Source organism: Cicer arietinum, chromosome 1, assembly GCF_000331145.2.
Source record: "Cicer arietinum cultivar CDC Frontier isolate Library 1 chromosome 1, Cicar.CDCFrontier_v2.0, whole genome shotgun sequence".
In the NCBI taxonomy this organism is placed as follows: domain Eukaryota; kingdom Viridiplantae; phylum Streptophyta; class Magnoliopsida; order Fabales; family Fabaceae; genus Cicer; species Cicer arietinum.
This window is the reverse complement of record NC_021160.2, coordinates 3,294,183-3,319,842: the sequence shown is the minus strand read 5'-3', so window position 1 is coordinate 3,319,842 and position 25,660 is coordinate 3,294,183. Positions and strand designations below refer to the sequence as shown.

The window sequence follows — 25,660 nt, the reverse complement described above, 5'->3', positions numbered from 1 at the left end:
CTTGAAACAAAATATATATATACACACACGAAGGCCATTATCTACGATTCTTTTTTCTTACAACAAATCTAACAGTATATTTAGACACGTTAAGTGTAGTAGAGAAGGATGTATGAAATATTCTTTGAAAGACGTCACTGCCTATACAGCATACAGTTAAGGAGATGTGTTTTTAATAAAATACTTTTATAAATTGAGTACAATTACACATTTGACCCGAATACATTTCACGGCTTCAGTTTTTTTTGAATGGACTAGTTAAATTCCACCTGGCGAACAGCTAAGAGCATTCACATTTTCTGTATCAAACGTGAGAGAATCACACTTATTAACATTCTAAGATGTACGTGTGTTTCTAGATCCCAAAAAATAGGGAGCTACTTCATTTGAAATTTTCAAACCGACTTTAAGTTTACTTGCATATGCAACATGCTACACCTCAGCAGCAATAGACACATGTGTGTTGAATAGATGAAGTTCATGTTCTCTGTGTGAGTGTTCCCAAATCTAAACTAGAATATTATTTTTTTAAATAAAAAAACAAGAATATTTCAATAACAATTTATATCAACGATTAGTATTCTTGTTTAACCATTTAAATGAAATTTGTATTCAATAATTTTATAGTCAGTCCAAATAGTCATAGTTGTGAAATGTCTATTACCACAATTACGGTAATTCATAAAAAAAAAAAACAATTCAAAATAATTTCTCATTGAAAATTAATACATTTGTATGAAGTTCCATGCAATTTGAAAAAAAAAATGCTACTTTAAATTATTTGAAATATTTTAGGTCGAACCTACATTGCATTGAACTCTTTCGCTTTCTTGATTTGGAGCTTAGGAAGTTATGAACTATTTGAGACATACACGGTAAGGTAGGTGATAGTTCAAATAATAAATAAAATGATATCTTAATAATGTATTATTAAGTCTAACTTTGATGAAATTTACTTATGGGATAACTTGATTTATCATACTCAAAATAGATCCTACAATTCACAAAATATTTAATTATTCTTACATTTTAGTTTAATAATTATTCTTACATTTTACTTGAAAAAATATTTATTATTAAGATAAATATTTCACGAAATAAGCAAGAATACTACGAATACTATATAATACTTACGACTATTACTCTGTCTATAATCAATTAAAATCTAGTCAATGAAATTTCATACTTTTATGAAAATAAATTGTAGGTTGTTTCTGAAAAATTACAAATAAATTACCTACAATTAATTAAAAGCATCTACACGTATTTCATAAAAAAAAATATAAAATATAAAATATAAAATTTTAAATTTAATATAGTTAATAGAATATACGTGATTAATTTTAATTAATTGTATATAATTTATTCATATTCTTTTATTGAAAATCTACATCTCATATTTTATGGATTTTATACTTTCTTATTTAACCTATTTTCATCAAAATTAACACTGTGTTTGAACCAACTATTACCAGAAGATAAAACAAAGGAATAGAATGAAACACATGCTTCTAAATTACTTCTCGTCTTGAATAGCATTGACAAACAAGGGAAATGAAAAAAATTCACAGTTCCCGAGACAAAAACTTTTCTAGCCAATTTGTGAAGAAAAGCTTGAAAAATGATATAATTAATCCAAGTTACAATAATACCCTAGTTTAAATAAGTAATCGTACATTTTTTTGGTTTCATAAATAATTGCATCTGTAAGCAATAAATTTTGCACACATTTATAATAATGATTTTTTCCTATAAGATGTTGAAGTTAGTCTGTAAATAAAAAATAGTTTACCAATCTAATTTATTCGATTTTGTATTACTTTTCTCTTGTTCTCCCTTCGTTTCCTTTCCTCTACTTTTGTTTTTGACACCAAACAAAGCATAAAGGTGTATGCGATATTTTACGGATCCATTGGGACAAATTTAAAAGCGTAATAAACACAATTGAGTAGCGACAACTGGATTCGTAACTCATGATTGGAGAATCTTATAATGCAGGCAAATTGAATTCAATTACTACTTTTTTGTCCTCCAAGCTATATATATGCCAGGTGGTTAATATTAATAATAATAATTCCATTATGCGAAAATGAATGAATGGATGGTTGCGACTCGCAAGCTTCACGTCAGCAACGGCAAGAAAATAAAACAATTAGAGAAAAAAATCAAGTAAATTGAAAAGGGAACAAGAGCGATGGTTACGTGGCATCTACTAAGTAATTATAAAAATAAAAACGAGTAAGAATCTGTAGTAATAAATAAAAAATAGAAAAAAGTTAATGGTGGCATATACTATACCTTATAAAAGCATCTATGTTACACATTCTCTCTCTTAATATGAGCCAAATGTACATGAGAATTTGTTTAAGCACAAAAACAAAAGAGACACTCTCTCTTACATAGAAAACATCAAACCAATTAAAACCACACCCTTCTCCTCCATCAACCAAAACAAAACAAAACACCTCCATTTTCGTTTTTTCATTCATCGATGGCGGACGTGCTTTCTCAAAAGGCAAAAACACCATCAAAGAAAGAAACATCGAGTCTTTTACTTGGTCGATTCGAAATTGGGAAGCTCCTTGGCCATGGAACCTTTGCGAAGGTTTACTACGCTAGAAACATCAAAACCGGTGAAGGTGTAGCTATAAAAGTAATCGACAAAGAGAAAATCCTAAAGGGTGGTTTGGTTGCACACATAAAACGCGAGATCTCAATTCTTCGCCGTGTTCGTCACCCTAACATCGTCCAACTGTTTGAGGTAATGGCTACAAAAACAAAGATCTATTTTGTAATGGAATATGTTCGTGGGGGTGAACTTTTCAATAAGGTTGCAAAGGGTAGATTGAAAGAAGAGGTTGCTAGAAAGTATTTTCAACAATTGATCTCAGCCGTTGGTTTTTGTCATGCTAGAGGGGTTTACCATAGAGATCTAAAGCCTGAAAATTTGTTGCTTGATGAGAATGGTAATTTAAAAGTATCTGATTTTGGTTTAAGTGCTGTTTCTGATCAAATTCGACAAGATGGTTTGTTTCATACTTTTTGTGGCACACCTGCTTATGTTGCTCCTGAGGTTTTGGCTAGGAAAGGTTATGATGGTGCTAAAGTTGATCTTTGGTCTTGTGGTGTTGTTTTGTTTGTTTTGATGGCTGGTTATTTACCTTTTCATGATCAAAATGTTATGGCAATGTATAAGAAGATTTATAAAGGCGAGTTTAGGTGTCCCAGGTGGTTTTCACCTGATTTGTCTAAACTTCTCATTAAGCTTCTTGATACAAAGCCTGAAACTAGGATTGCTATTCCTGAAATCATGGAGAATAGGTGGTTTAAAAAAGGCTTCAAACAAATTAAGTTTTATGTTGAGGATGATAGGCTTTGTAGTGTTGATGATAATAATAATTTTATTGACAATGAAGATGATACAGCTTCTATAGCATCTTTTTCTGATTACTCGGTTTCGGAATCGGATTCTGAGTTTGAGACTAGAAGGAGGAATGCTCCTTTGCCTAGACCTGCTAGTTTGAATGCTTTTGACATTATTTCATTCTCACCTGGTTTTGATCTTTCTGGACTTTTTGAGGAAAAAGGCGACGAGAATAGGTTTGTGACAGCTGCGCCGGTTTCCAAGATCATCAACAAACTGGAAGAGATAGCTCAGTTGGTTAGTTTTTCTGTGAGGAAGAAGGATTGTAGGGTGAGTTTGGAAGGTACAAGAGAAGGTGTGACAGGACCATTGACTATTGCTGCTGAGATATTTGAACTTACACCTTCTTTGGTTGTTGTTGAGGTGAAGAAAAAAGGAGGGGACAGAGCTGAATACGAGAGGTTCTGTAACGACGAATTGAAACCTGGATTGCAGAATTTGATGGCAGAGGAATCAGCAACTTCTTCAGCATTGTCACCACGTACCGAACCGACTTTACTACGTGTGCTTTCTGAACCAGTTCATCACAGCATAACTTCGGATATTGATGAATCTCCACATTATTTACCTGAAGAGTGAGATAGAGAAGAGAAAATTAAGGTTCTTTTATGTTTGTTCTTTATAGATTGTGTATGATAATTTTTTTGTTCCATCATGATGGTCCTCCTTTTAGATTTGCTCCTTGACTTGAGCATTAGATGCTAATGTATTTTGTATGTCCAAATCCAATTCCTATACAAAGAAAGGCTAATTGAAATTTAGCTAATAATGGAGGATATTTTTCTATGTTTTTCTTTGGTGTATTGTTCCGTATTTGTATATTACTTTTGCTTCTTAGAGCATAGCAAGTAGTGAGAAAATAGCAAAAACAGTTTAGTGCTAGTGCATGAAGCATTACAAATGTTTTTTGTTTTAGTGCTTGCTACATAGTACATATTAATTTTAGAAGTTTGAGATTGATGGAGGAAAAAATCTTTAAGGCTATATGGGAACAATAATAGAGGTCTCTTCTTGTGTACTACCAGTTTAATATGTGATTCATGTCTCCCTGCTTCATATTTCTACAGTGGACCACCTTGGACCGGTTCCTGAAAATTACTCAATATCAACGATGATTGACGCCGCCTTTTAGAAGCAGAAACTCACAGTCTTCTTGGCCCTCACGATTGAGATGATGACCTAATTGCAGTGTTTGTTTTGACAAAAAATAAAAGAAAGCAATATGAACTAAGTTTTAAAGTCGTAATTTGTTTTCTCTTGTTTTTGTTGAGTTGACATTGATTAAGTCACTATATCAGACGTTCCGATAAGGAGGATCTTAAACTTCTATGTCTGAGAACCGACATTAGTCACCCTTGTAATTTCAGACAATTTTTCAAGTATTGGTTTTCTGTGGAATTAGCCCATGAAATAGATCAAAACCTGGTTTGGTTATATACATAGGTAGTTGGTTATATTTGTGGATTGTTGTTTAATTCTTACAAAGTAACTATTTTCAAGAATAAAGTTCAGTTTTAAGGCTGAGAAATTGTGGGTTATCTCAAGTTGTCAACATATTCATTTTGATTTAAATTGCCTTGAGAAATTTTAAAGGTTTAGATCTTGAAGTTTAACTGTCAACTATGGAATCGTTTTTCTGACTCAAAATAGCTTGATTGTGTGAATTTAAGATTTCCTAACTACAGGAAATCCGGATCCAACATTGAGTTGCATACACTATATAAGCCATTGTTTCATACAAATGAACAATCAATTTATTTTGAAAATTGAGCTGTGATTGAAATTTTTTGTTGTCTAACATTGAAATGTAATCATTTTATTACTGTTTGATTGTTGTAATATAACAATGCTCCAATCGGTCAAAAAATATTTATCATTGGTGAGATATTGGGTCAGTTTGTTATAGATTTTTTTTATAAATATTTTACTATTCAATAATTTAAAAATTATTTTTAGAGATTTTTAAGAAAAACATAAACTATTTTGTTTCTTTATTGCACTGAAAATCATTTTTTTTTTAATTTTTAAAATCAGTTATAAAAAATGATTTATTTTGAAAAACAAAGTTTTTTATTTTAAACAATTTTTAGATTATTTTTGGATTTTTATTTTTTTTGAAAAACTGTAGTAAAACGAATGAAAACTTTTAAAAGTGATCGAAAAAAAGCCTTAACAAACGGACCTATAATTTATTAAACTGTCTGTTAATTTTTTTTATTATTATTAGAGCAAAATGTATATTAGTTGCAGGGCTGCATATCAATTAGGTAGGATTCTAATTTTTTTTATTCTATATTTTAATTTAAAAAAAATTATATTGATATCTTAATTTTATATGTTGAATGTTCTATATTTTATTTACATTTTATAGTTAAAATAAATACTCAATTTTCAACTACTACGACAACGGTTGCTGTCCAAATTTTATACAATCCAAAATGAATTCCTTACAAATTTGGTTAACAATGAGAAGACGAATGAATTTATTATAAGTATGGAAGCAACAATGAAAACAAAGTAGGACTTTATAAGTAATTATTTGAAGCAACAGAACATCGCGTGAAGTGAATGTGATTGTGAATGTAAAAGAAAGTGGTCCATTCCCTTGCAATGCCTTTCAATCATTCATGTGAATAATTCCCAAAAATGTTGCTTATTCCTTGAATGCAGCTAACTTGCAACTCCAAAAGCTATCCATATTATTAGCAAAATCAATGTTTGGCAAATTGCAATAGCTTCTTTTGACTTCTCTAATACACTATCTAAAATCACTCAACTTTTCCATCCATAAAGTTAGGGGTTCCCAGTCCATTTGATGGCTGTAATAATAACAAGATTGTGAGTTAGATATTTGTTTTTTCACAAAATACCAACAATATTAATTATTAATATTGATTGTTGTCTCAGAAAAATCTTAAAAAAACTATAAATCATATATGATTTAATATTTTATTTTCTTGTCAAAAAATTTATCATGGTTTAATTTGATATTTTATTTATCACAAGGAGGATTTTTGCACTCAGGCGTTAGACCTTATATGTCTCTTATTACATTCACATTCACATGTATGATTAAATTATGTATGAATGATTATAATAATAACAAGTGATTTATTTATTTTAAAGAAGTCAAATCCATAAATGAGAGGAAGTGTGGACAAATAATATTAGAATATATAGAACAAAAGGAATATTTCAATGGAAGACAAAAAAAATTCTCCATTTGAGGTATTATTTTTATTATTATTATCATTATTTTATACTTTAGGTAATATTACTAATTTTATAGCAATAATATTAATAATATATTTTCTTCCACAGTGAGTAATATTATTGTTATACCTTTTATTGTTTATTTCTCCATTTGACTGAAATCTCTTACTAATATAAAGTAAATAGTAAAAGTTATATTTGACAAAATATAAATAAATTTCAATAGAGGATTTGAAATAATTGATAATTAGTTTTTTTTTATATTGGTTAAATGATAGAATATTAAAATAAAATAAAAAGATGCATGATGATAATATCATATTATTTTATTTTTAATTTTAAAAATCTTAAAATTTTGTAATTGAAATGTTATTCGTTTTTCCGTTTCCATATAAAATTCTATACAAGCCAGGCAAAAGGGGATAATTCTTTTCTAAAGCTAATAAAGTAGATTATAAAAAACACTAGAATTTGAGGGAACTGACCTTACCACAGGAAAAAGGAAAAACAAAAGTGAAACGAGGGACGAGATGAAGCTCTTAATTAAAAAAATAAATTATCTTCATTTTCATCCTCTTTATTTATTCTATTATATAATTTTAAAAACATTAATATATACTATATGTTTAAAAATATAGTGAATTATAAATAAGATAGTTGATAGTAGATAAATATACAATAGATATAAAAAAACCGTAAAAATATATTTTTAATCGATATTGAGAATAAAAATGAGGAAAAAATATATAATATAAATTATAAACTAAAATGTTACTTGTAACATCTTAAAAAATCTATATAATAATAATAATAATAATAATATTATAAAAAATACAATAAACTAGTGAAAACACTAAAATTAAATATGTGTTATTTGGGAAGTTAGATAAATTTTTCAAATTATTTTTAATATTTTTTATTGCTGTATATAGCTGAACGGAACGATAATAACAAATTCACATACAAAATTGTAAATTTTTGAATTTAAAATCGGAACACGATAGTCGACCTAACAATATAATATTTTTTAATTGAAGTAGAATTTAAAAATTTATTTTATCTCTTTATAATATAGTTTTTAGATATTATTATAAGGAGGTGAAAATAATTTAAAGAATTTACGTAAGTATTCCAAAATCCTTTACAAGACTATGTTTGGAAAAAGAGTGTTATTAGAATATTAAAGAGAAGGAAAGAGAGAGATGATTATTGTTGACATCATTCGTTTAAGTGAGTATATGAGGTATTATTGGAATATTAAAAGCAAAAGAGGTGTTAGGTAAACAAACTTTAATTGTGGATGATAAGTGGTTATAATAAAAGGACAAATCAAAATGGAACTTTATAAGAAGATAAGCTAATCTTAAGTCAAGCCTGTCCTTCCAGGATTCGCTGCACAATAATTTTCAAAGTCATAAATTAAAATCCCTTACACTTATCACAAGCATTTCACGATAAACTAATCTTGCACTCCATATGCCAAAACAATTTTAATGTTATCTGGAAAATATTATTTTACTCCTCCGTATCTTTTTTTTTTTATTTGGTGACATATTCCTCCATATCTTTAGATACTACTACCTCATTTTCTATACGGAGGATTCTTTTGTAAAAAAAACATGTCCTGTCTTTATCAAAAAATATTAATTAATTTAACAAATATATCTTTAAGTAATACAACAAATTAAAAGATAAATTACTTCTTTTCAATAATTAAAATATAATTTTGAAAAAAAAATCATTAAAAAATTTAATATGAAAATTATTTTATTTTAAATTTTTATAAACGAGTCATACATGTAGAAACCGAAATAGTATATTTTTGTACGAGAATTCTCCTTAGTATTTTATTCAAGTTAGTTATATTTTGCTTGTTAAAAAAAACATCCATCATCAAGAGACACGGTAATCCACCCACCGTCAAGAGACACATAAGCGTATTTGATTTAAATCATTAATTATTTATTAATCTATATGCCAAAACTTTAAACAACCAAGAATTTGGGATGTAGTTATAAAATTTAGTAAATATACTACATAAGTAAGATTTTTTTTTTGTTATCATTCATGAAATTTTAAGTGTTAAGTGCAAGTCATAAATTTAGAGTTATATATATATATATTTTTTTTTTTTTGATTATCAAATATAGATAGTATTCAACATAATTAAAAACTAAATATTACATAAGTATTGAAAAAAATTATAACAAAGTTAGTTTTACATATTTTATATTAATTCGAATATATAGTAATAACAAAAACATTCATTCACATTAATATTTGAATATGATCCTTAGTAATATAATATTTTTATTTAAATGCAACAATATAATTTTTATTAAATATTTTAATGTAAAAAATAATTCTGTTATATAGAGAGTCCTCTTGTTTGATTTACTTAATTAACAAATAACTTATTTTTATACTCAAATTAGGTGGGACAAGGATTAAGCACCGTGCTACCATATATGAGTAACACAAGTAACTGATGAAGTTTAGACATCAATTAGTACTACTATATATTATACTAAATTATCTAAAAAGGTGTGTGTACCAGATTAGGTTACACGCTGACTGTTTGGCCACTAATGTGGATAACATGATATTGACTCTTTGATTTTCCGTGTGTTCACTGGAACCTTTATTTTTTGGAATTATTTCAATCTAAAAAGATAAATAATAGTTTGGACTTTTTGATGCACACCTTGTTAAATAGTTAAATCACTGATATGCTTGAACCATATCCTCTACAATTTTGGAAAGCTTTCTCCTTTGGTTTTTTTACACTCAAATCGATCACATAAATGTTTGGTGGCAGGAATTGATATTGTCTCGTACTATATTAACTACCTCATTTTTACAAAATTAATTTGTAAATTGAAAGTGTTCTACATAAAAAAAAGATTAATATAGTGTTTGAAATTCCAATGAAAGATTATTGAATGTACAGATATATAAAGTTCCAAAAAAGATCTTCTCTTTGGACGTAGTAAATTCAGTTTTCAAACACATCAAATAAGTCAAACAAAAGTTTAATTTACAAAGAGAGACACATTTTACTTTACAAATTAATTTTGGAAAAATAAATCAGATATTTTGATATAGAAATCACAGTAAATATATTTATCAATGTGAAAACTTTGTAAATAACAATTAAATTTCTGTAATTTATTACATTGGTTGATATCCTATTAGCCCTGTAAGTACCTTTAAATTTAATGTATGATTTTAATTCTAAAATGTTGTTCATTTTGACAGTTCAAATTGCAATGCAAGCCTCAAAGTTGTGTATATTTTTAACAATAACTCCCTTGAAGTTCTTTTAGATTTAATTAAGTGCTGACTTTTTTTTTTTAATTTGTCTTGAGCTAAAATGTAATTCTAGCTATATATATATATATAGAATTATAGGAGCTAACTTTGATTCTTGTTATTCTGATATTTCTTCTGGTGTGAAAAATAATGAAATCCAAGAGAAATAGTAAGCACATTTCTATACATAGAAATTTCACCTTCATATATGAAGAAAAATTATATGAAAGAAGTAGAATTGAGAAGAAAGTTGCAACAAGATGGTAACACAATTTGATATAAGAGCACCTTCTATCAAAAAAGAGAGGAGCCTATAAACATATTTTTGAAGCTACTATTGATTATACTGTTCTTATCCTTGCCAAACCCAAACTATTTCATTTAGGGAAGGCTTTAAATAATGATCCCAGAATTTCCTATATTCCAATGTCTCACCAGCAATTTTATTGATCTCAACAATATAAAATGATGATGTAACTTCAAAAATTTCTGTATCTATACTTAGTTGATCATTTAGCCCTGTCTCAGTTCCTTCCAATCTAATGATCCCATTTTTCTTCATAACCTTAAATCTACCATCTATTTGTGCTATCTCTTCAAGTTTTGACACAACTATTGAAGGTGGTCTTTTTGTAGCAAATCTTGCATTCTCTCTTTCATTCATATCTTTCTCAAACAAGCCTGAAAGATTGAATCCTGAAGAGAGTGATATTAGATCAAATGCATTGAAACAATAAGGCTTCATGTTGCATTCATCATCGTTAATAACACACATTGGACTTGGAGTTCCATATGAACTACTTGATGGTGATGATAATAAATCAAAATCAAATACATTATGAACATCCCAGATATCGCCGCGTGTAGGCGATAAAGGCGGTAATTTAGGTGCTTCAATTTGGTTATAACCTTTTAAAAACCAACTATTTTGCATGATTTTGTCAATACTAATTCTTGTTCTTGGATTAGGATCAAGAATTCTATAGAGAAGCCTTTTAACATCGGAACGAAACCATTGCGGAAACTTGAAATCAGCTTTTGTAATCTTCTTATACATTTCCATTAGATTTTTCTCATTGAAAGGAAGAAAACCAGCTAATAGAACATAGAGAACAACTCCACAAGACCAAATATCAGCTTTATCTCCATCATAACCTTTTTTCCTTATAACTTCAGGTGCTACATAAGCTGGAGTACCACATGTTGTGTGTAAAAGACCATCTTTTTTCTTTGATTCCAATAATGCACTTAGACCAAAATCTGAAACTTTGAGGTCACCATTTTCATCAAGGAGAAGATTTTCTAGTTTAAGGTCACGATGATAAACCCCTCTCTTGTGACAATGATTAACAGCTTCAATAAGCTGTTGAAAATATTTCCTAGCCACATCTTCCCTTAGCTTACCTTTCGACACTTTGTCGAAAAGTTCGCCACCTTTCACGTATTCCATTGCAAAATATATCTTTGTTTTACTTGCCATGACCTCATAGAGTTCCACAATGTTGGGATGTCTAACGAGACGCATCCCCGAGATTTCGCGCTTTACTTGTTCCTTCAAACCTACTCTCATGATCATTTCTTTGTTAAACACCTTGATGGCAACACTTTGTCCTGTTTTCAAGTTTCTTGCATGGTACACTTTGGCGAAGTTTCCTTGGCCAAGCATGCGTCCTATTTCATATTTTTGCATTAGAATTGTTGCTTTCTTATCCATTTTTCTAGTTTCTTTTTACCTCGATTTCTAAGTAATGTAGAACTATTTTGGTGTACCAGAACAATAACTATTTTGGTATACCAAAACAACAATCGCTAAGTAAAAACATTGATGAGGTTTAAGCATGAGAGAAACAAAAAGGCAACCCATGTTTTTATGCTCTCCATTGTGTTAATGTGGAGATGGAACTCTTAGAGAAGCATAGAAAACATGAAGGCATGGGAAGCTGGGTGATGAAACCACAAGCCCTTTGGAAGGGTTGAGGCAAAAGGGTATTCCTCTTGCTCAACAATAATAAAGGCTTTTGGTAAATATGGTTAATTATGGCTAATTCGTTTAGAGAGAAATTTAAGGTAACAGAACACCAAATCAAGATAACTGTAATGTATAAAAATAGTGAATATGGAATGCATTTATCTGAATTTGTGATCAATATTATTGTTCTTCCCTTTCACTGAACTAAGTTAAGCAAATAAATAGAGCTAAAAAAGTAAATAAATTTATTTGACTGTATAAAAAAAATCTACAATAAATTTATTTATTTTTTGTTGCTCTAAAAAATTTAAGGTGAGTAGATGATATCTCAATTTTCTTAAGGTAGAAAAAACTTTAAAATTTATTGAACACTTATAAAGAGATTTACATTTACATTCTAAAAAATAACACTAGCGGAAATCAGATCTACTGTCCGATATTTACTTGTATATATATGGAACACATCAAATGAGACAATTTTTATATCGAGAAAATGAGATCACTAATTGTTAGTCATTGATTAAATTATATGATCTAAATTAGAAGAAAAAAAATCAATTAAAACAAAAAAATCATGAAATTATCTGTAAAATCAAACCCACAGATGACAAAATCAAACTGAATACACCAAGCAGGCAATAGAGGCCCAAGCATAGCAGTCAGCACAGACTTGCAGCAGACCAAAGCTCCTATGTAAGAAAAAGAATGAGCAAAAAATAACCTAAGTTACTAAATATTCCACCAATAAGGATAACTTACGATTTTAATAAAAAATTGAGAGTAATTTTGTCAACATTATAAAATTGTCTTTTAATATCTCTCTCCTCTACTCCAAATCCACCAACTTTGAAGAACAAAAAAAATACTCTATAAAGAATTTTGATCTCTCTCCTAAAAAATTGAACCAATTTGATTGTAAATATTCTCTCCTCTCTTCTTCAAATACCTCAAACTAAACGAACCATTTTCTTGTGAATCAAACGTATATTTAAGTAAAATCTCTTCATTTCTCTCTTCTGGACTAAACATATATTTAATTAAATTTTTTTCATTTCTCTCTTTTGAACTAAATATATATTTAATTAAAATATTTCTCGTCCCCTTTATTAAAATATCTCTCCTCCCCTGTTATATATTCCAAAAATGTAATAGACAAATGTATGTAGATGAATCTTTTTATCTTCTGTAACCCTATTGCTACGGCCTTTTTTTTAAAGGACAATGTTGAGAAATCACACGCGACTTGCATATGAATCTATTTCAGCCAGACGTAGAAGCTAGGGAAAGTTGCTTCGACTGGAATCGATATCGATTTCTGGGTGAACCAATTGTGTTTTCAGAGAAGACACAAACATCTTCTAAATTCAAAAAATCATGATTGACCATTGTAGATGTGGATCTGAGACTGTTCAGCGTAGAACACAAACATCTATATGTAAGGTGTTTTGATAACATCAATGTTTTTTCAACCAGAGATAAAAGCATCTATAAGTAAGGTCTAGATCACTCAATAAATTAGTACAACACATTAACATTATCTAATTATAAAACTTATGTATGCAGAAAACATTGTCTCTGATCTTATCATCACTAATCAGTAAGATATGAAATAAATTGCTAAGTATTTAGCTCAAAATGTTTTCGAATCAAATATCATAATATAAGCAATTGATATAAAACATTAGAGTTTAACATGCTCTCTTAACAGGATTTAAAGAATAACAAATCAATAATATAATCACTTTTAGGATACTTTTATTAACGAGACAAAAAAGTATTTAACATCATGATAACATGGGTGCGGGTTCATTTGAACAGTAACCATGAGAAGCATAGAAAACATGAAGGCATGGGAAGCTAGGTGATGGAACCACATGCCCTTCGGAAGGGTTGAGGCCGGTAAGAATGAATATGGTTAATCAGCTGAGAGATAACTTTAAGGTAACATAACCATAATCTGCTGAGAGATAAATATAAGGTAACATAAAACCAAATCAAGACACAAAGTCGTTGTATACTGCACCCAAGCAAATAAATATAAGGATTGCTATTATTGCATTAAGTTAAATTTATGATAATCCACTAGCACAATAACATCAACTTTTGTATGCAGTTTTACAGCGTGAACCAAAAATATGTAATTAAATAATACATTGTTGAAAGAAACATTATGCATCATGCAATTTGAAGATTCAAAGACCAAATGTATCTTAACCTCATCAGTATATTCTATGCCGCCTCATCAATGAGAATGGAAAATGTTAAGCAATGCAATGTAATCTGGATTAGCTTAGTGGACACCTCACATTCCATGAGTTACTCAAGCGAACTACCAGATCAAGTACAAAAAAAAAAGATATATCAACCGAGTCCCTCAAGGCTATGCAATATGTCTGAATATTATGAGTCACTCAGATTCAATAATCGCACATTATATTTCCCCAAAAGCATCTACCCCACTGCCTGTTAACCAAATTTCATGTCTCATAATCTAAATCCTACCCAACACTTGCTTTCAGGTTAAAGTGATCCGAGAAAAGGATTTGAACTTGGTCTTTCACTGCTGCTGCTCGTATATTTGCATGTAAGTTTCTGAAAGCGCAACCAAATGAGGAAGTGTTTCTGAAACGTGCAAATCCTGCATCTCATACCTAGAAAATCAAAGTGTTAGGCCTTAAAAAATGTTAAACACACATTCGATTTATACATTTTTATCTTATCGGAAATATAGCTTACCATAGTTCTTCTGATTTTCGTTGCACAAACGCCCTATAGGACCCTTCACCAGGTTTTCCATCATGAACAATATTTGCAATCAAATCATATTTAGTGCGCAATTTCTCATTTTCTTTTGGTGTTGGTAAGGGAATGTAATCCTTCAACTCCAGGTTCTTCACAGGAAAGTTGACTGAAATAAACATTCATTGGATTAAGGTGAACTTAGAAATAAGTAGGCTGATATTAACTTGAATAAATTTTGGTTCATTTCAATTAAATTCCTACCTAAAGTAGGATTCTTTTCCACACAAAAATTGTTCTTAGTAAATCGCCGCATGTGAAGAATCATATACTTAGGCAATCTGGTAACACGATACTGCATCCTTGCTATATGAGGACGGACCACCTCTGTAATAGTCTCGCCGTCAAACTTTTTTAGTATGTTAAAGAGTGGAACCTGGAAACCAAACCTTATCAGCAAGCAAGAGGGATAGATAAAACCTCTACATTTAAAACTAAAATGAATTGAAAACAGCAAAACAAAATAGAAGGGACTTCATCATAGAATTGCAAAAAGAACTAATCATCCTTGCTTCAGTGGAAATGCTACTATTTTTTTATGAAGCATTTACCTCATGGCATATTCAAGGCAGAGGATTCAAATAAAACATCTACTTAGGCAACACTAAAATGTCCAACGGCCAAGCAAAAATGAGATAGCACTGACGCTAGTCCTCTAGGTAAAGTAATGATTGACATTGACATTGACATGGTATTTACAAAAAATTAAATGAATGCAACAAAACAAACCATATAAGTCATGACTATGCTCAATAAAATAAGTTGTTTTACCAGCTTCATGGAAGCTAAGAGCTATGCAAATCTATGTGAACTGTGGAGTGTCTTGATACACACAGACTGCATGAAAGTTGAAACCAAAAAATAATGTTCAAAGATAAGATAGTAAAATAGCAGACAAGATGCATCCCATCTAGCATGCAAAACAACCATAATCAAAACATTTACTTAACAAAGTAATAGTTTTTTAATAATGGTTTTAAAGTGACAATAAGTTACCAGTCTTGGTTTTACAACATTCTTCTTGATGTTCATATCCACATTTTTCTAATTTATAGTATGATGATGTATCCCTTTGATATAACAGCCAAACTAACAAGAATCAAGCTTCAACGTAACAGGGAGGTTTTTGAGTTCAACCCTGATTTTGGAAATCGAGGAAAAAATCAAACCCGCTTAAACATTTTTCTCTGTCGAAATTGGGGCGGGTTTGGGCGAGTACTCACAGGTTCAGGCCACGTTGGCATGCCTGTATTTAACAAGCAAAATGACATTGAGTGAGGAAGTACCTGGGGTATTATATTTTTCTCCATCACATCCTTGAAAAGAGGTGGCGGGGGCAAGTCCAACCCTAACATTAGAAATGGCATTTTCGAAGTTTCTTTGACAGATGCATATCGCCCAGTTCCCCCATCCAAAAGTTTCTCATTGTTGTTTTGGTCCTCAATATTTTCTTTCTTTTCAGTGATCCTTTTGTTAGGAATCTCTTTTACAACCTCAAGTTCACCCTGCAAACACCGTAAATTTAATAAAAAACACGACTCAAGTAACTAGTTACAACTTCCAACCAGCAATAATATATCAACAAAAAAAGAAATTAGTGTGAAAAGAAGAACCTGAAAACATTCATAAATTATGCTCATATTCTTCTTGGAAGTTTTAAGATCAGCATGCAGCGTATTAAGAAGCCACGAAATGAACTCAACTGGGTCAGACTGCGCACCTATCCGAAACCGTTTTTTACTAGCTTTCATCACTGCTTGGAGAAACTCATGGGGGCTGACCTGTTGACATGCATATCAAAGATACATACCAAAATTCTAAAAATGTATGTATATTTACAATGACAGCATCAGAAACAGACCTGTCCTTTAAAGTTCCTTGCATGCCAGATCTTCCTAGTGAGTTCACCAAATCGATGAACAAGTGGAGATTTGCAGTGTTGATAGTTTTCAGGGATAAGAAAAAAATTCCTCAAGGGGGTAACTCTCATTAAGGATTGAATTGTTACATTCACAAAATCAGTCTCCTTAATATTATTAAGTCCCACCTGAAATATTTTTATATAATAGATAAAAATAAGCCATAAAGCATCAAGCTTGAAGAAACTGCCAATCAACAATAAGCAAAATTTCATTTTCCATAAGAAAGAAGAAATATACCATTCCAGGAAGATAACTAGAACCATCAAGTGCCCTAGACCACTGCTTATTTTTGTCAAGTTGTTCCACATCCTTCGCAGTAAACCTGCAGATAGGTACATCCTAGAGTTAATCTTTAAGTTAAGTCAACAAAATGACATGGTAAAGTGAGCATGGAAACGTAAGTGATAACCTAAAAAATAGTTTAATTAATGGTAGAGATTTAAAGGTTTCTATGCAATTTTGAATTAAGGGGAAAAAAATCTTTTAGGATGACTGAAAGTGATAAAATGCATAACAAATCTAAGTGGGTAAGGGTAACTGAATTCATTGAGCAAAAAATTATGACATATTTGACAGAATGACCAAAACCTATAAAAAAACATTCTCTTATCTATTCAATATATAATGAAGAGAAAAATTATTATTAATGACCTACGAAACAAGCATAAAATGAAATGTTGTCAAATAGCAGCTATAGTGACGCGCTATAGCACCATAGCATAGCGGAATTTGAACTAATCAATATTTTATGTGATCTGCGATTGACAACATAGACAAAAGGACAACACTGTCTAGGGCCAAGGCCAAAAGCAGATACAATGATAAATAAATTGCACCAAAGATAAAAACATTATAGTTACTGGGCAATATGATTTTGCAAAATTGTGCACAGCAAGCAAAGCCAAATGAAAAAATTAGACACACCTTGGGTTCAAGACATGCCGAATGTCATCCAATGAAGGATCATTAATTTCATAGCTATCGGGAAGACAGTAGACTTTTTCAGTCCGGAGATTGATATAAACATGGTGGCCAGCTTCCAAACTATGCGTATACGCATGAGACCTCTTCCCCCTCCCTTGGTAATACTTACCACAAACCAAACATGCATACACATTTAAATTTGACAAAGAGACAGAACAGAACTTCTCAAAGTCGAAATCCAAAACCTGCACACAAAATCATACAAAAATAAAATACATACTACATATGGAAACTAGCAAAATACACATTCCACAATGGACCAAATAAATCAAATACCTGTCTATTAACAGTATCAAGATATGGACAATCCTTCCGAACCTCCACCTGGCGACTATTTCTTCCCCCAAATAGTTGTTCCTGTGAATCATCTTCTTCATCACTATCATCATCCGCGTCATATTTATGCCCATTATGCTTAGGCTTATCATTCCTAATGTCGCTTCGGTAATAATCTTCCTCCTCATCAACATCAGCATAATTATTGGCCAATCCAGAAAGAGGATTTGCAATGTTGACAGGAGGAGGAGAGGGGGAAGACTCCTCATCCACTCTTTGCCTTTTCGATTCAGAATCGAGACCTTCCTTCTCTACCCTTTCCCTTTTTGAAGTCATGTTCTTTGCTAAAACACTTTAAAATCAGCTACAAATACAACAACGTTATATCATTAGTCTCTTTTGTAACAAAAAGGATTGTGAAACTAGCAAAGAGACGCTGTGCTAAAAATACACGACTGTACTGTCAATGTAAACCAAGTAACCAGCATGTGATGGCTCACTATTGGTTGGCTAAAAATTGGGACACGAATTGCCTGCGGTTGAAACTGCACACAGTTTCACACAGTAAATGATCTTGACCGTAAATTCGAGATTGGATGGTTCAAATTACATAATAATAAAACTAACAATAACTTATATCGATCATGTAATTTAGATCGGACAGTTCACAGCAGTAACTGAGTCACACAGTTACTGCACCAAATCCATTTCCTAAATATTGAGGCGAGTAGGGTTTGTTCGCTATTTTAGTTTTAGGTAGACCTAGGGCTAATACTTTGCACAAGACCAAAGCTAGAAAACAAATAGAGAAAAATCACTCCAAAATACAATGAAGCATCGGTAGTTAATCAGCAACAAATTACAGCAAAAATCAGCAAGTAAAACAGATAATAACGAAAATCAAACAAGCCAACAGGACAAAATCAACAAGAAATCAACAACAGGACGAAAATCAAACAATAAAATCAGAAGCGAATGTAGTGAATCAGCAAGCAAGAGAACGAAATCAACAAACTACAAAATTAAATCAACAAGCAACGGAACGAAATCAAAATCAAGTAACTGCTTGCTTACTGTGCGAACGGAAATACAACAGCGTGCAGGGAGGCGAACGGAACTGGGCAGTTTAAGGCGAACGGAGCGGCGGGCAGAGAGAACAGCCGGCGCGTAGAGAGGGAAACAGACGACTGACAAACGGAGTGAGCACGGAGGGGGAGAAGGACGTTGAGAGTTGTGAGAATCGAGGGAGGACGCAGATTATATTATTATTTTCTAAATATCTTTTTGCTTTATTTTTAGAACTAAAATAACTTTTTTTTAAAGAAAGTTAAAAAATACACCTAAAAAACGAATTAAATCAGAACAAAAATAAAGAATTTTTTGTCATCAGATTAACAATAAACTTAACTTCATATCCCTTCTATTATATTTCTATCCCACATTTCTATAAAATTATTTATTTTTTCGTACAAAGCAAACTTGATGAGATGTTTTTTTAGAACATTAAATTTTAAAATAAAAACTATGAGAACTTAATTTGTTTTACAGCAAAAACAATTACATTAGAAAAAGTAAATAATTATTTTGGTTCTAAAATTAGTGATATGATTTTATAAAAAGAGTGAATATCTATTTTGGTTTTAAAATTTGTGATATAGTTTCATTAATACAGTGTGTTTATAAAAAAAATATACAATTATATTAATATCCATTCAAATTTTATATATAATAAATTCTTTTCAATCACGGCTAAAATATATGAGAATACGAGAAATTAATTACAAACCTTATTTTAAATATATGTATAGTCTTTTTATAAATTATAAATACATTTTTAAGTGTTTTTATTAATAATTTTATAATTAAAATATATTTGAAGACTAAAAAAAATAAAAATGTATTTAAATATTAAAATCACTAATTAAAAACACAATTAAAAATGCTTCTTCTTTAAATTTTAATATATCTAAAAATTATATTGTATATCACCTCATACTTAAAGTCGATATATATGCCTATAAATATTTCAATTGGTAAGTTAAAAAATATTGAAAGAGTTTAAATATCGAGATCCTTAATTTAAATCCAAAAATAACATAATTATTACTTTATGATGGTCAATTCAACTATTTTAAAGACTCTAATTTTTATTATAAAAATTAAACTTTTAATATTTAAAAAAAAACATTAAATTTTTAGAGACATGCAGATATTTTTAAGCTTTAATATTCTAAAAAAAAAACCATGATAGGTGTTGTTGCACAGCATGATAGTCGGCTATTTCCTTAATAGTATGAGTAAATAATAATGTTAAGTAGTGTCATGGGTTTGGCCGAAGGAGGTGGATCGGCCCTTGCAAGTTGCAATGACCCACTCAGTCTGCCTAATCACCCTCCACGTGGAATCCCAATTTCCTGACACAATGACACGTACCTCTCTTCCCAACACACATAACTCCAAAATTGCTTTTACATTCATTCATGTTAATTCCTAATTTACTTTTCTACCCTCGTCACACCCTTTCAACACAGTCAAAAGACCATTATACAAATAAAGCTGCTAATTCCAATTCTATTCAATTCTACACTATGATACGCTCACGTATATATCTCTCTCTCTTCTTGCAATGTATCAAACACACTTGTACCAATTTTGCTGCTACTAATCCATGCAAATGCATTGCTCACTACACTATTTCACTTCCGTGTCTTTCCCTCCTTTTTCCATCTGTTCATCTTCCTTCCCATCCTTTTATTCTTTAAAACACACATTCCCAACACACACAAATTCAGACTCTACTTTTTCTTTTCCAAAACCATTCATTCACATTAATCAATGAAGAACACAGTCGTTGAGAAGTTCTCTGAATTCTACCAAAAATGGATTTTTAAGCTTGAAGAGATTCTTCATCAACTTCTTCAAGTTTCCAAAACCGAAGAACAAGAGATACAATCACTAGTTTCAAAAGTCACAACCCATTTGAAAGAATACTACACTGTTAAATGGGGTGCAGCACATGAAGATGTTGTTATCTTTTTCACACCAACATGGCTTAGTCCTTTAGAAAATGCTCACCTTTGGGTAACTGGTTGGAAACCCTCAACAGTCTTTCGAATCCTCGACGGTTTAAACGCAGCGTTTGATATGACAGAGGAACAGAAGAAGAAGATTGATGAACTGAGAGTGAGGGTAAGGATTGAGGAAGAGAAAGTGGAGAGAGAGATGGAGAGACAACAAGTGGCTATGGCGGATTTAAAGATGGTGGAGCTTGCGAAGCTTTCATGCAGAGCAAGGAAAGGTGATGCAAGAGTTGATGGGTTGGTTGGTGTTGCTTTGAAGGCTGTGTTTGGTGGTTTGGAAAAAGTTATGAAAACTTCTGATTGTGTTAGACTTAAGACACTTAAAGGGGTTTTGGATGTTCTTACTCCAATTCAGTGTGTGGAGTTTTTGGCTGCAAATATTGGTATACAGTTAAGGTTGAGGAAATTTGGAATGAAGAGAGATTTAGCAGCTGGATGCATATTAAATGAAGAAATTTGAGTAGTGAGTTTTGTACGTTTAATTTAGGCTTATTATTAATTAAGTTGTACTAGTACTCCTTCATTAACTAGCTCTCAAAAATGAAAAATTGTCTAGTTTATCAAGTACTAGTAGTAGTGTTGTTATTGCTTTGGGTTTAGAAGTTTTCAATTAATGTATGAAAAAGGAAAGAAATTGCTAGTACGTAGATGAGTATATATGATATGTTTTCGTTCCTTTAATTTCAAAGACATATAACTAAGATTATTTTTAACTGTTATGATAGCAAAAGGAGAAAGTCAATAAAAATGTAAGTGTTCTTAGGAAGCATGAAAAGTATGGAAGAAGCCATAGTGCCGGTGCATTACATCATCAATTTCTTCTGTATAGTCACAAAATATGTTTGTGTATGTGTAAAGATGGTACATGTTTTAAGAGCCACGTACATGCAAACATAAGCAGTACTAAGAAAACATGGCAAAAGAGAAGGGTAAGTGATTATTTCATCTCACACGCAACAAGCAGGTGTTGATGAAATTCAAGAGGAAGAAATGTTGTTGATGTCATGCTTACTCTTGTAGGACTCACAAGCTGACGTCTAAAAGGATTTCCCAAGAAAATGATGTGGCATGTGACGTCGTTAAGTCTTTAATTAACTGTCAGGAAAAAATAGAATAATAATTCAAAATATAGAATAGGCAAAAGTTGTGAAATTTTGCAACATGTCACTAGAGAGTCTCAAACAATTGATAAAAATACTTTTATTTTACCTTTAATTTTTAATTTTAAGAGAACGAGTCTTAGTAATTCATTCATAGTTCGTCTGATTTATAATTTTTTATTTGAAAGTGAGTTTGTCTGATCTATAATTTTTTGTGTTTTATATATAAAAAAAATAAAAATAAAACATTTGTTGAAAAAGGCCGTCGAATGAATGATTCTCAAGAAAAACTTTGGCAATCAAAATATACTTTCTCAAGCCTCATAGTTTTCCTTAATTTATTATTCTCTCTTCCTTTGAGCATTTTCTTCAATAATGCATAGTTTTCAATTGTGAGATGGTTTTCTGTAATTTCTCAATAAATACTAGTCTTAATAATTCAACAGATCATCTGTATAAAAGTTGCATGTTCATTAAGTCATAATTTTTACATCCCAAACTTCATCAACAAAAATACAATTAATTTACATCAAGGATCTTGCAAAACAACACAACACACTTTTCATTTGGACATTAATTTATAGCTAATTAAGGTATTAATAATGATGAAGACTTTTTACAAACGAACAATATTGAGATTGAAGGAAGAAAATGGTTTTTAGCAGCAAATATCAATATATACCACTCTAGTAGCTTGGCAGAGGATAGAGAGAGTCTTTGTTGATTTTCAAAACACAGAGAAGAGAGTGAGATTGAAACTTGTTAAGTAGTCTCCACTGATAATATCTCCAATTCAGCCCACCATAGTGGAGAAAGTCTTGGAACAGCTTGCTCAGGTGTCACACTAAGAACTTCCTTCAATTTTGAAGTTATATCTCTCATTGTAGGCCTTAACTTTGAATCAGGTTGTATACAATCTTGAATTACTTCACAAATTACATCAAGTTCATTGTCCTTGAAAGACTGCAGATTTGGATCAATCATATAGCTGATGCTTCTCTTGTCGTTTAAGCACTCAGTAGCCTACAAAATTAACCAGGATTTAGTTTATCACAGCCATATATGTATACATAAAACAAGGAAGATGCACTTATGTAAAGGATTTCGATTCCTTGTTGTAGAAAAAACAGGCGTTTACATGCAGAATGAGATCAGACAACTCAAATTATATAATCACAAAATTAATTTTAAACGCGACTGTTAATTTGAGATCAAACAATTGAGATTGAAAACTGGATGATGCAGATACTGTGTCAAATCTGTTTCCATAAACATAAGTTGTTTTCTCTATAATTTTTTCGAATATAAGAAATAAACTGATATTTTTGTTATTAATCACATGCTTGGTGTTGTTTGGTTAGTATAGGAAGGAAGTAATGAAAACAAATGTTTGATGCGTTAATATTTGGAAATGGAAACATAGTGAAACTGAAAACAATGCTGTAGTTTTGCAATTAAAAGTAAAAATATGAAATGAAAACAGAAAATGTTTTTTTTTTCATGTGAAGAATGATGGATATTTGTTTGAAACTTACCCAGTTGACAAGATTGCACTGTTCTTCCGATTGAGGCAATTTACCAGAAATGATTTCTAGCAGCAATATTCCAAAGTCAAAGACATTGTCATCAAGATCAGCACGGCGCAAATCTGATTTCTTTGAATCCCCTCTAGATGTCCTAGATGGTGCTTCAATATTTCTAAAAGTGACCTCCGCAAGCTGAAAAATCAATACAATAGAGAGAGAACTAAGGAAAATGAAGTCTAGTAATCTGAAGTTTGCTAGGAAGATAGGTAAAGTTTGATTAAAGATTGTTTCAGCTAAGAATTATAACAAAAGAAAACATTAAGAGAGAATAGAATTATGTACCTTGGCAGCATAATCATCAGTCAACATGATCATATTTGAAGCAACTTTGCTATGAGCTACTGGTGGATTTAGATCATGGTGCATGTACTGAAGACAATATGCAATTCCCATTATAATCCTCACCCTTTCTCTCCAATCAAGACGTTCAACTTCTCTAACTGCAAATACAACAAACAAAATATATATTACAAGGCATAATTTTATTAGATATATCTAAGCAATATAACGACTAAAAACAATGAGCATTACCATGTATGTGCTCAAATAGGATTCCATTTGGAGCATATTCAAATATTAACATCCTTGTGAATGGTTCTTCTTCCTCACAGTATCCAATAAGATTAACAAAGTTCTTATGGTTTATGCGGGACAATGTCGCAATCTATAGCATACAACAGAAACTAAATTAGCAAAAGAGATTTTTGAGATTGTTAAATGCAATAATCATCTTATTTGTATAGAATTGATGAGGACAAAAACCTTTTTCCTGTAGTTCAATTCCATGCTCTTAGACCATTCTTGAGAGGAATCAATAAGAGTAGAAACAACCGCGATTTCGACTCCACTAGACAGTGTTCCTTTGTAGACAGTGCATCCTTCAAATCTAATAACAATATTGCTGAAATCCTCACATGCTGTCTCTAGTTCTCCTCTATTCAACTTAGGAACCCCTTCATAACATAATAACAAAATATGATAATATTATTATCGACACAATAATAATAGTAAACAAGGTCTAGTTTTTCATTCGCTCATTTGGAGAAACTAGTACCTGTTATAAAAGCTCTTTGCAACTGTCCACTTATACCAGTTTTCCAAGGTTTAATTATTTTAGCTGCTCTTTTTCTCCAAATGGAAAGAACTACGACGACAATGAGCAAAACAGCCACAACTATGATAATTATTATATATTTCCACAACTTTCCAGAACCACCATTAGCTGAATGTTGTTGATTTGTTTGGTTTCCATCAAAAGCAGAATCAGAAGGAGAAGGCAAAGGTGAGTGTGACTGATTTTGTTTCTTATCTACATCTGGAACAGCTGGAATAGATCCACTACTAATGATAATTGGATCATAACTGAAATCTGTTATAGGTCCACCACTATAAGGTTCAGCTGCAAGGTTACTCGATTCACCGAGTAACCTTCGACGTGCGTAATTGATAAGGCTCGGCACATTCATGGTAATCTCTGCCTCATTAGCACCTACATGATGCAAGAGATTAGAAGCAAAAAAATTATTTTATCAACAAAACATAATTTAGCGAAGGATCGTGACTCACGAGGTTGAAGGTCGCCAAATTTTTCTTCATGGCCTTGTTTGAACCTACAAGAAAGAGAAAACTTTAGTACAAGATGAGCATGATGAAAGGAAAATGTATGCATATGTGTGTTTAAATTGAGATTAAGAATAGGTTAAAAGTTATTATCCACACACAGTGGCAGTGAAAAGGCATTGAGGCATTTCAGAAGTGCTACTTTAATTGGAATAATCAGTGAATCTGGTTTGTTCCATTGCTTGAAGTTGCTATGCCACACACTGCACATGCCATCCATCCAAAAACACAAGAAAGAGATTACAAAACTAATAGTCATATGCATACTTTGTTAACAAGACAAAAATGCAACAATTGAAGACACACACACAATATGCTATGATGAAAACTGTCACACTGCTAGCTTATTTTTTGCCTCTCAATGACTTTTCCCTA

General features: G+C 31.0%; 5 protein-coding genes across 6 annotated transcripts in view; 2 read left to right on the top strand and 3 right to left on the bottom strand.

The window, feature by feature from the left end:
• The first annotated feature begins 2,327 nt into the window (after positions 1-2,327).
• On the top strand, positions 2,328-4,962 carry LOC101506657 (CBL-interacting serine/threonine-protein kinase 12-like). Its single transcript, XM_073369329.1, has 2 exons — positions 2,328-4,024; positions 4,492-4,962. Exon 1 carries the CDS (start codon positions 2,492-2,494, stop codon positions 4,001-4,003), a length of 1,512 nt encoding a protein of 503 aa, XP_073225430.1. The 5' UTR covers positions 2,328-2,491; the 3' UTR covers positions 4,004-4,024; positions 4,492-4,962.
• Positions 4,963-10,154: 5,192 nt separating this feature from the next.
• Positions 10,155-11,961, bottom strand: LOC101506991 (CBL-interacting serine/threonine-protein kinase 20). The gene has a single exon (XM_012712535.3). The coding sequence runs from the start codon at positions 11,661-11,663 to the stop codon at positions 10,302-10,304; it is 1,362 nt and encodes a 453-aa protein (XP_012567989.1). The 5' UTR covers positions 11,664-11,961; the 3' UTR covers positions 10,155-10,301.
• A 1,989-nt stretch (positions 11,962-13,950) lies between these two features.
• On the bottom strand, positions 13,951-19,167 carry LOC101506337 (uncharacterized). 2 transcript variants are annotated; one of them, XM_004485848.4, is made up of 10 exons: positions 18,974-19,164; positions 17,900-18,263; positions 17,564-17,808; positions 16,877-16,961; positions 16,579-16,764; positions 16,331-16,498; positions 16,004-16,222; positions 14,922-15,093; positions 14,655-14,826; positions 13,951-14,569 (listed from the first exon to the last, which is right to left on the bottom strand). In XM_004485848.4, the coding sequence occupies exons 2-10, from the start codon at positions 18,233-18,235 to the stop codon at positions 14,476-14,478; spliced, it is 1,677 nt and encodes a 558-aa protein (XP_004485905.1). In that variant the 5' UTR covers positions 18,236-18,263; positions 18,974-19,164; the 3' UTR covers positions 13,951-14,475. The 2 variants fall into 2 exon arrangements, 1 of the variants encoding a protein (XP_004485905.1); XR_012163317.1 differs by lacking the exon at positions 13,951-14,569 and adding an exon at positions 15,489-15,554 and having other exon boundaries at positions 18,974-19,167.
• A 1,314-nt stretch (positions 19,168-20,481) lies between these two features.
• LOC101514386 (protein DOG1-like 4) lies at positions 20,482-21,692 on the top strand. Its single transcript, XM_004486217.4, has one exon. The coding sequence runs from the start codon at positions 20,735-20,737 to the stop codon at positions 21,437-21,439; it is 705 nt and encodes a 234-aa protein (XP_004486274.1). The 5' UTR covers positions 20,482-20,734; the 3' UTR covers positions 21,440-21,692.
• Positions 21,693-22,531: 839 nt separating this feature from the next.
• Positions 22,532-25,660, bottom strand: part of LOC101506021 (protein MALE DISCOVERER 2-like) — a 5,935-nt gene continuing 2,806 nt past the window's right edge. Inside the window, exons 7-14 of the mRNA XM_027330437.2 lie at positions 25,387-25,488; positions 25,232-25,275; positions 24,720-25,154; positions 24,428-24,618; positions 24,197-24,329; positions 23,948-24,105; positions 23,615-23,797; positions 22,532-23,102 (exon numbers count right to left, since the gene is read on the bottom strand). Coding sequence (XP_027186238.1) covers positions 22,842-23,102; positions 23,615-23,797; positions 23,948-24,105; positions 24,197-24,329; positions 24,428-24,618; positions 24,720-25,154; positions 25,232-25,275; positions 25,387-25,488 — 1,507 coding nt within the window. The 3' untranslated portion in view covers positions 22,532-22,841. The remainder of the gene's footprint in view (positions 23,103-23,614; positions 23,798-23,947; positions 24,106-24,196; positions 24,330-24,427; positions 24,619-24,719; positions 25,155-25,231; positions 25,276-25,386; positions 25,489-25,660) is intronic.

Coding starts and splice junctions, on each gene's coding strand:
- LOC101506657 (XM_073369329.1), top strand. CDS start 2,492: ATGGCGGACGTGCTTTCTCAAAAGGCAAAAACACCATCAAAGAAAGAA.
- LOC101506337 (XM_004485848.4), bottom strand. CDS start 18,235: ATGACTTCAAAAAGGGAAAGGGTAGAGAAGGAAGGTCTCGATTCTGAA. Junction 14,827..14,921: donor GGAAAAGAATCCTACTTTAG/GTAGGAATTTAA, acceptor TGTTTATTTCAG/TCAACTTTCCTGTGAAGAAC. Junction 14,570..14,654: donor CGAAAATCAGAAGAACTATG/GTAAGCTATATT, acceptor TTGATTTTCTAG/GTATGAGATGCAGGATTTGC.
- LOC101514386 (XM_004486217.4), top strand. CDS start 20,735: ATGAAGAACACAGTCGTTGAGAAGTTCTCTGAATTCTACCAAAAATGG.
- LOC101506991 (XM_012712535.3), bottom strand. CDS start 11,663: ATGGATAAGAAAGCAACAATTCTAATGCAAAAATATGAAATAGGACGC.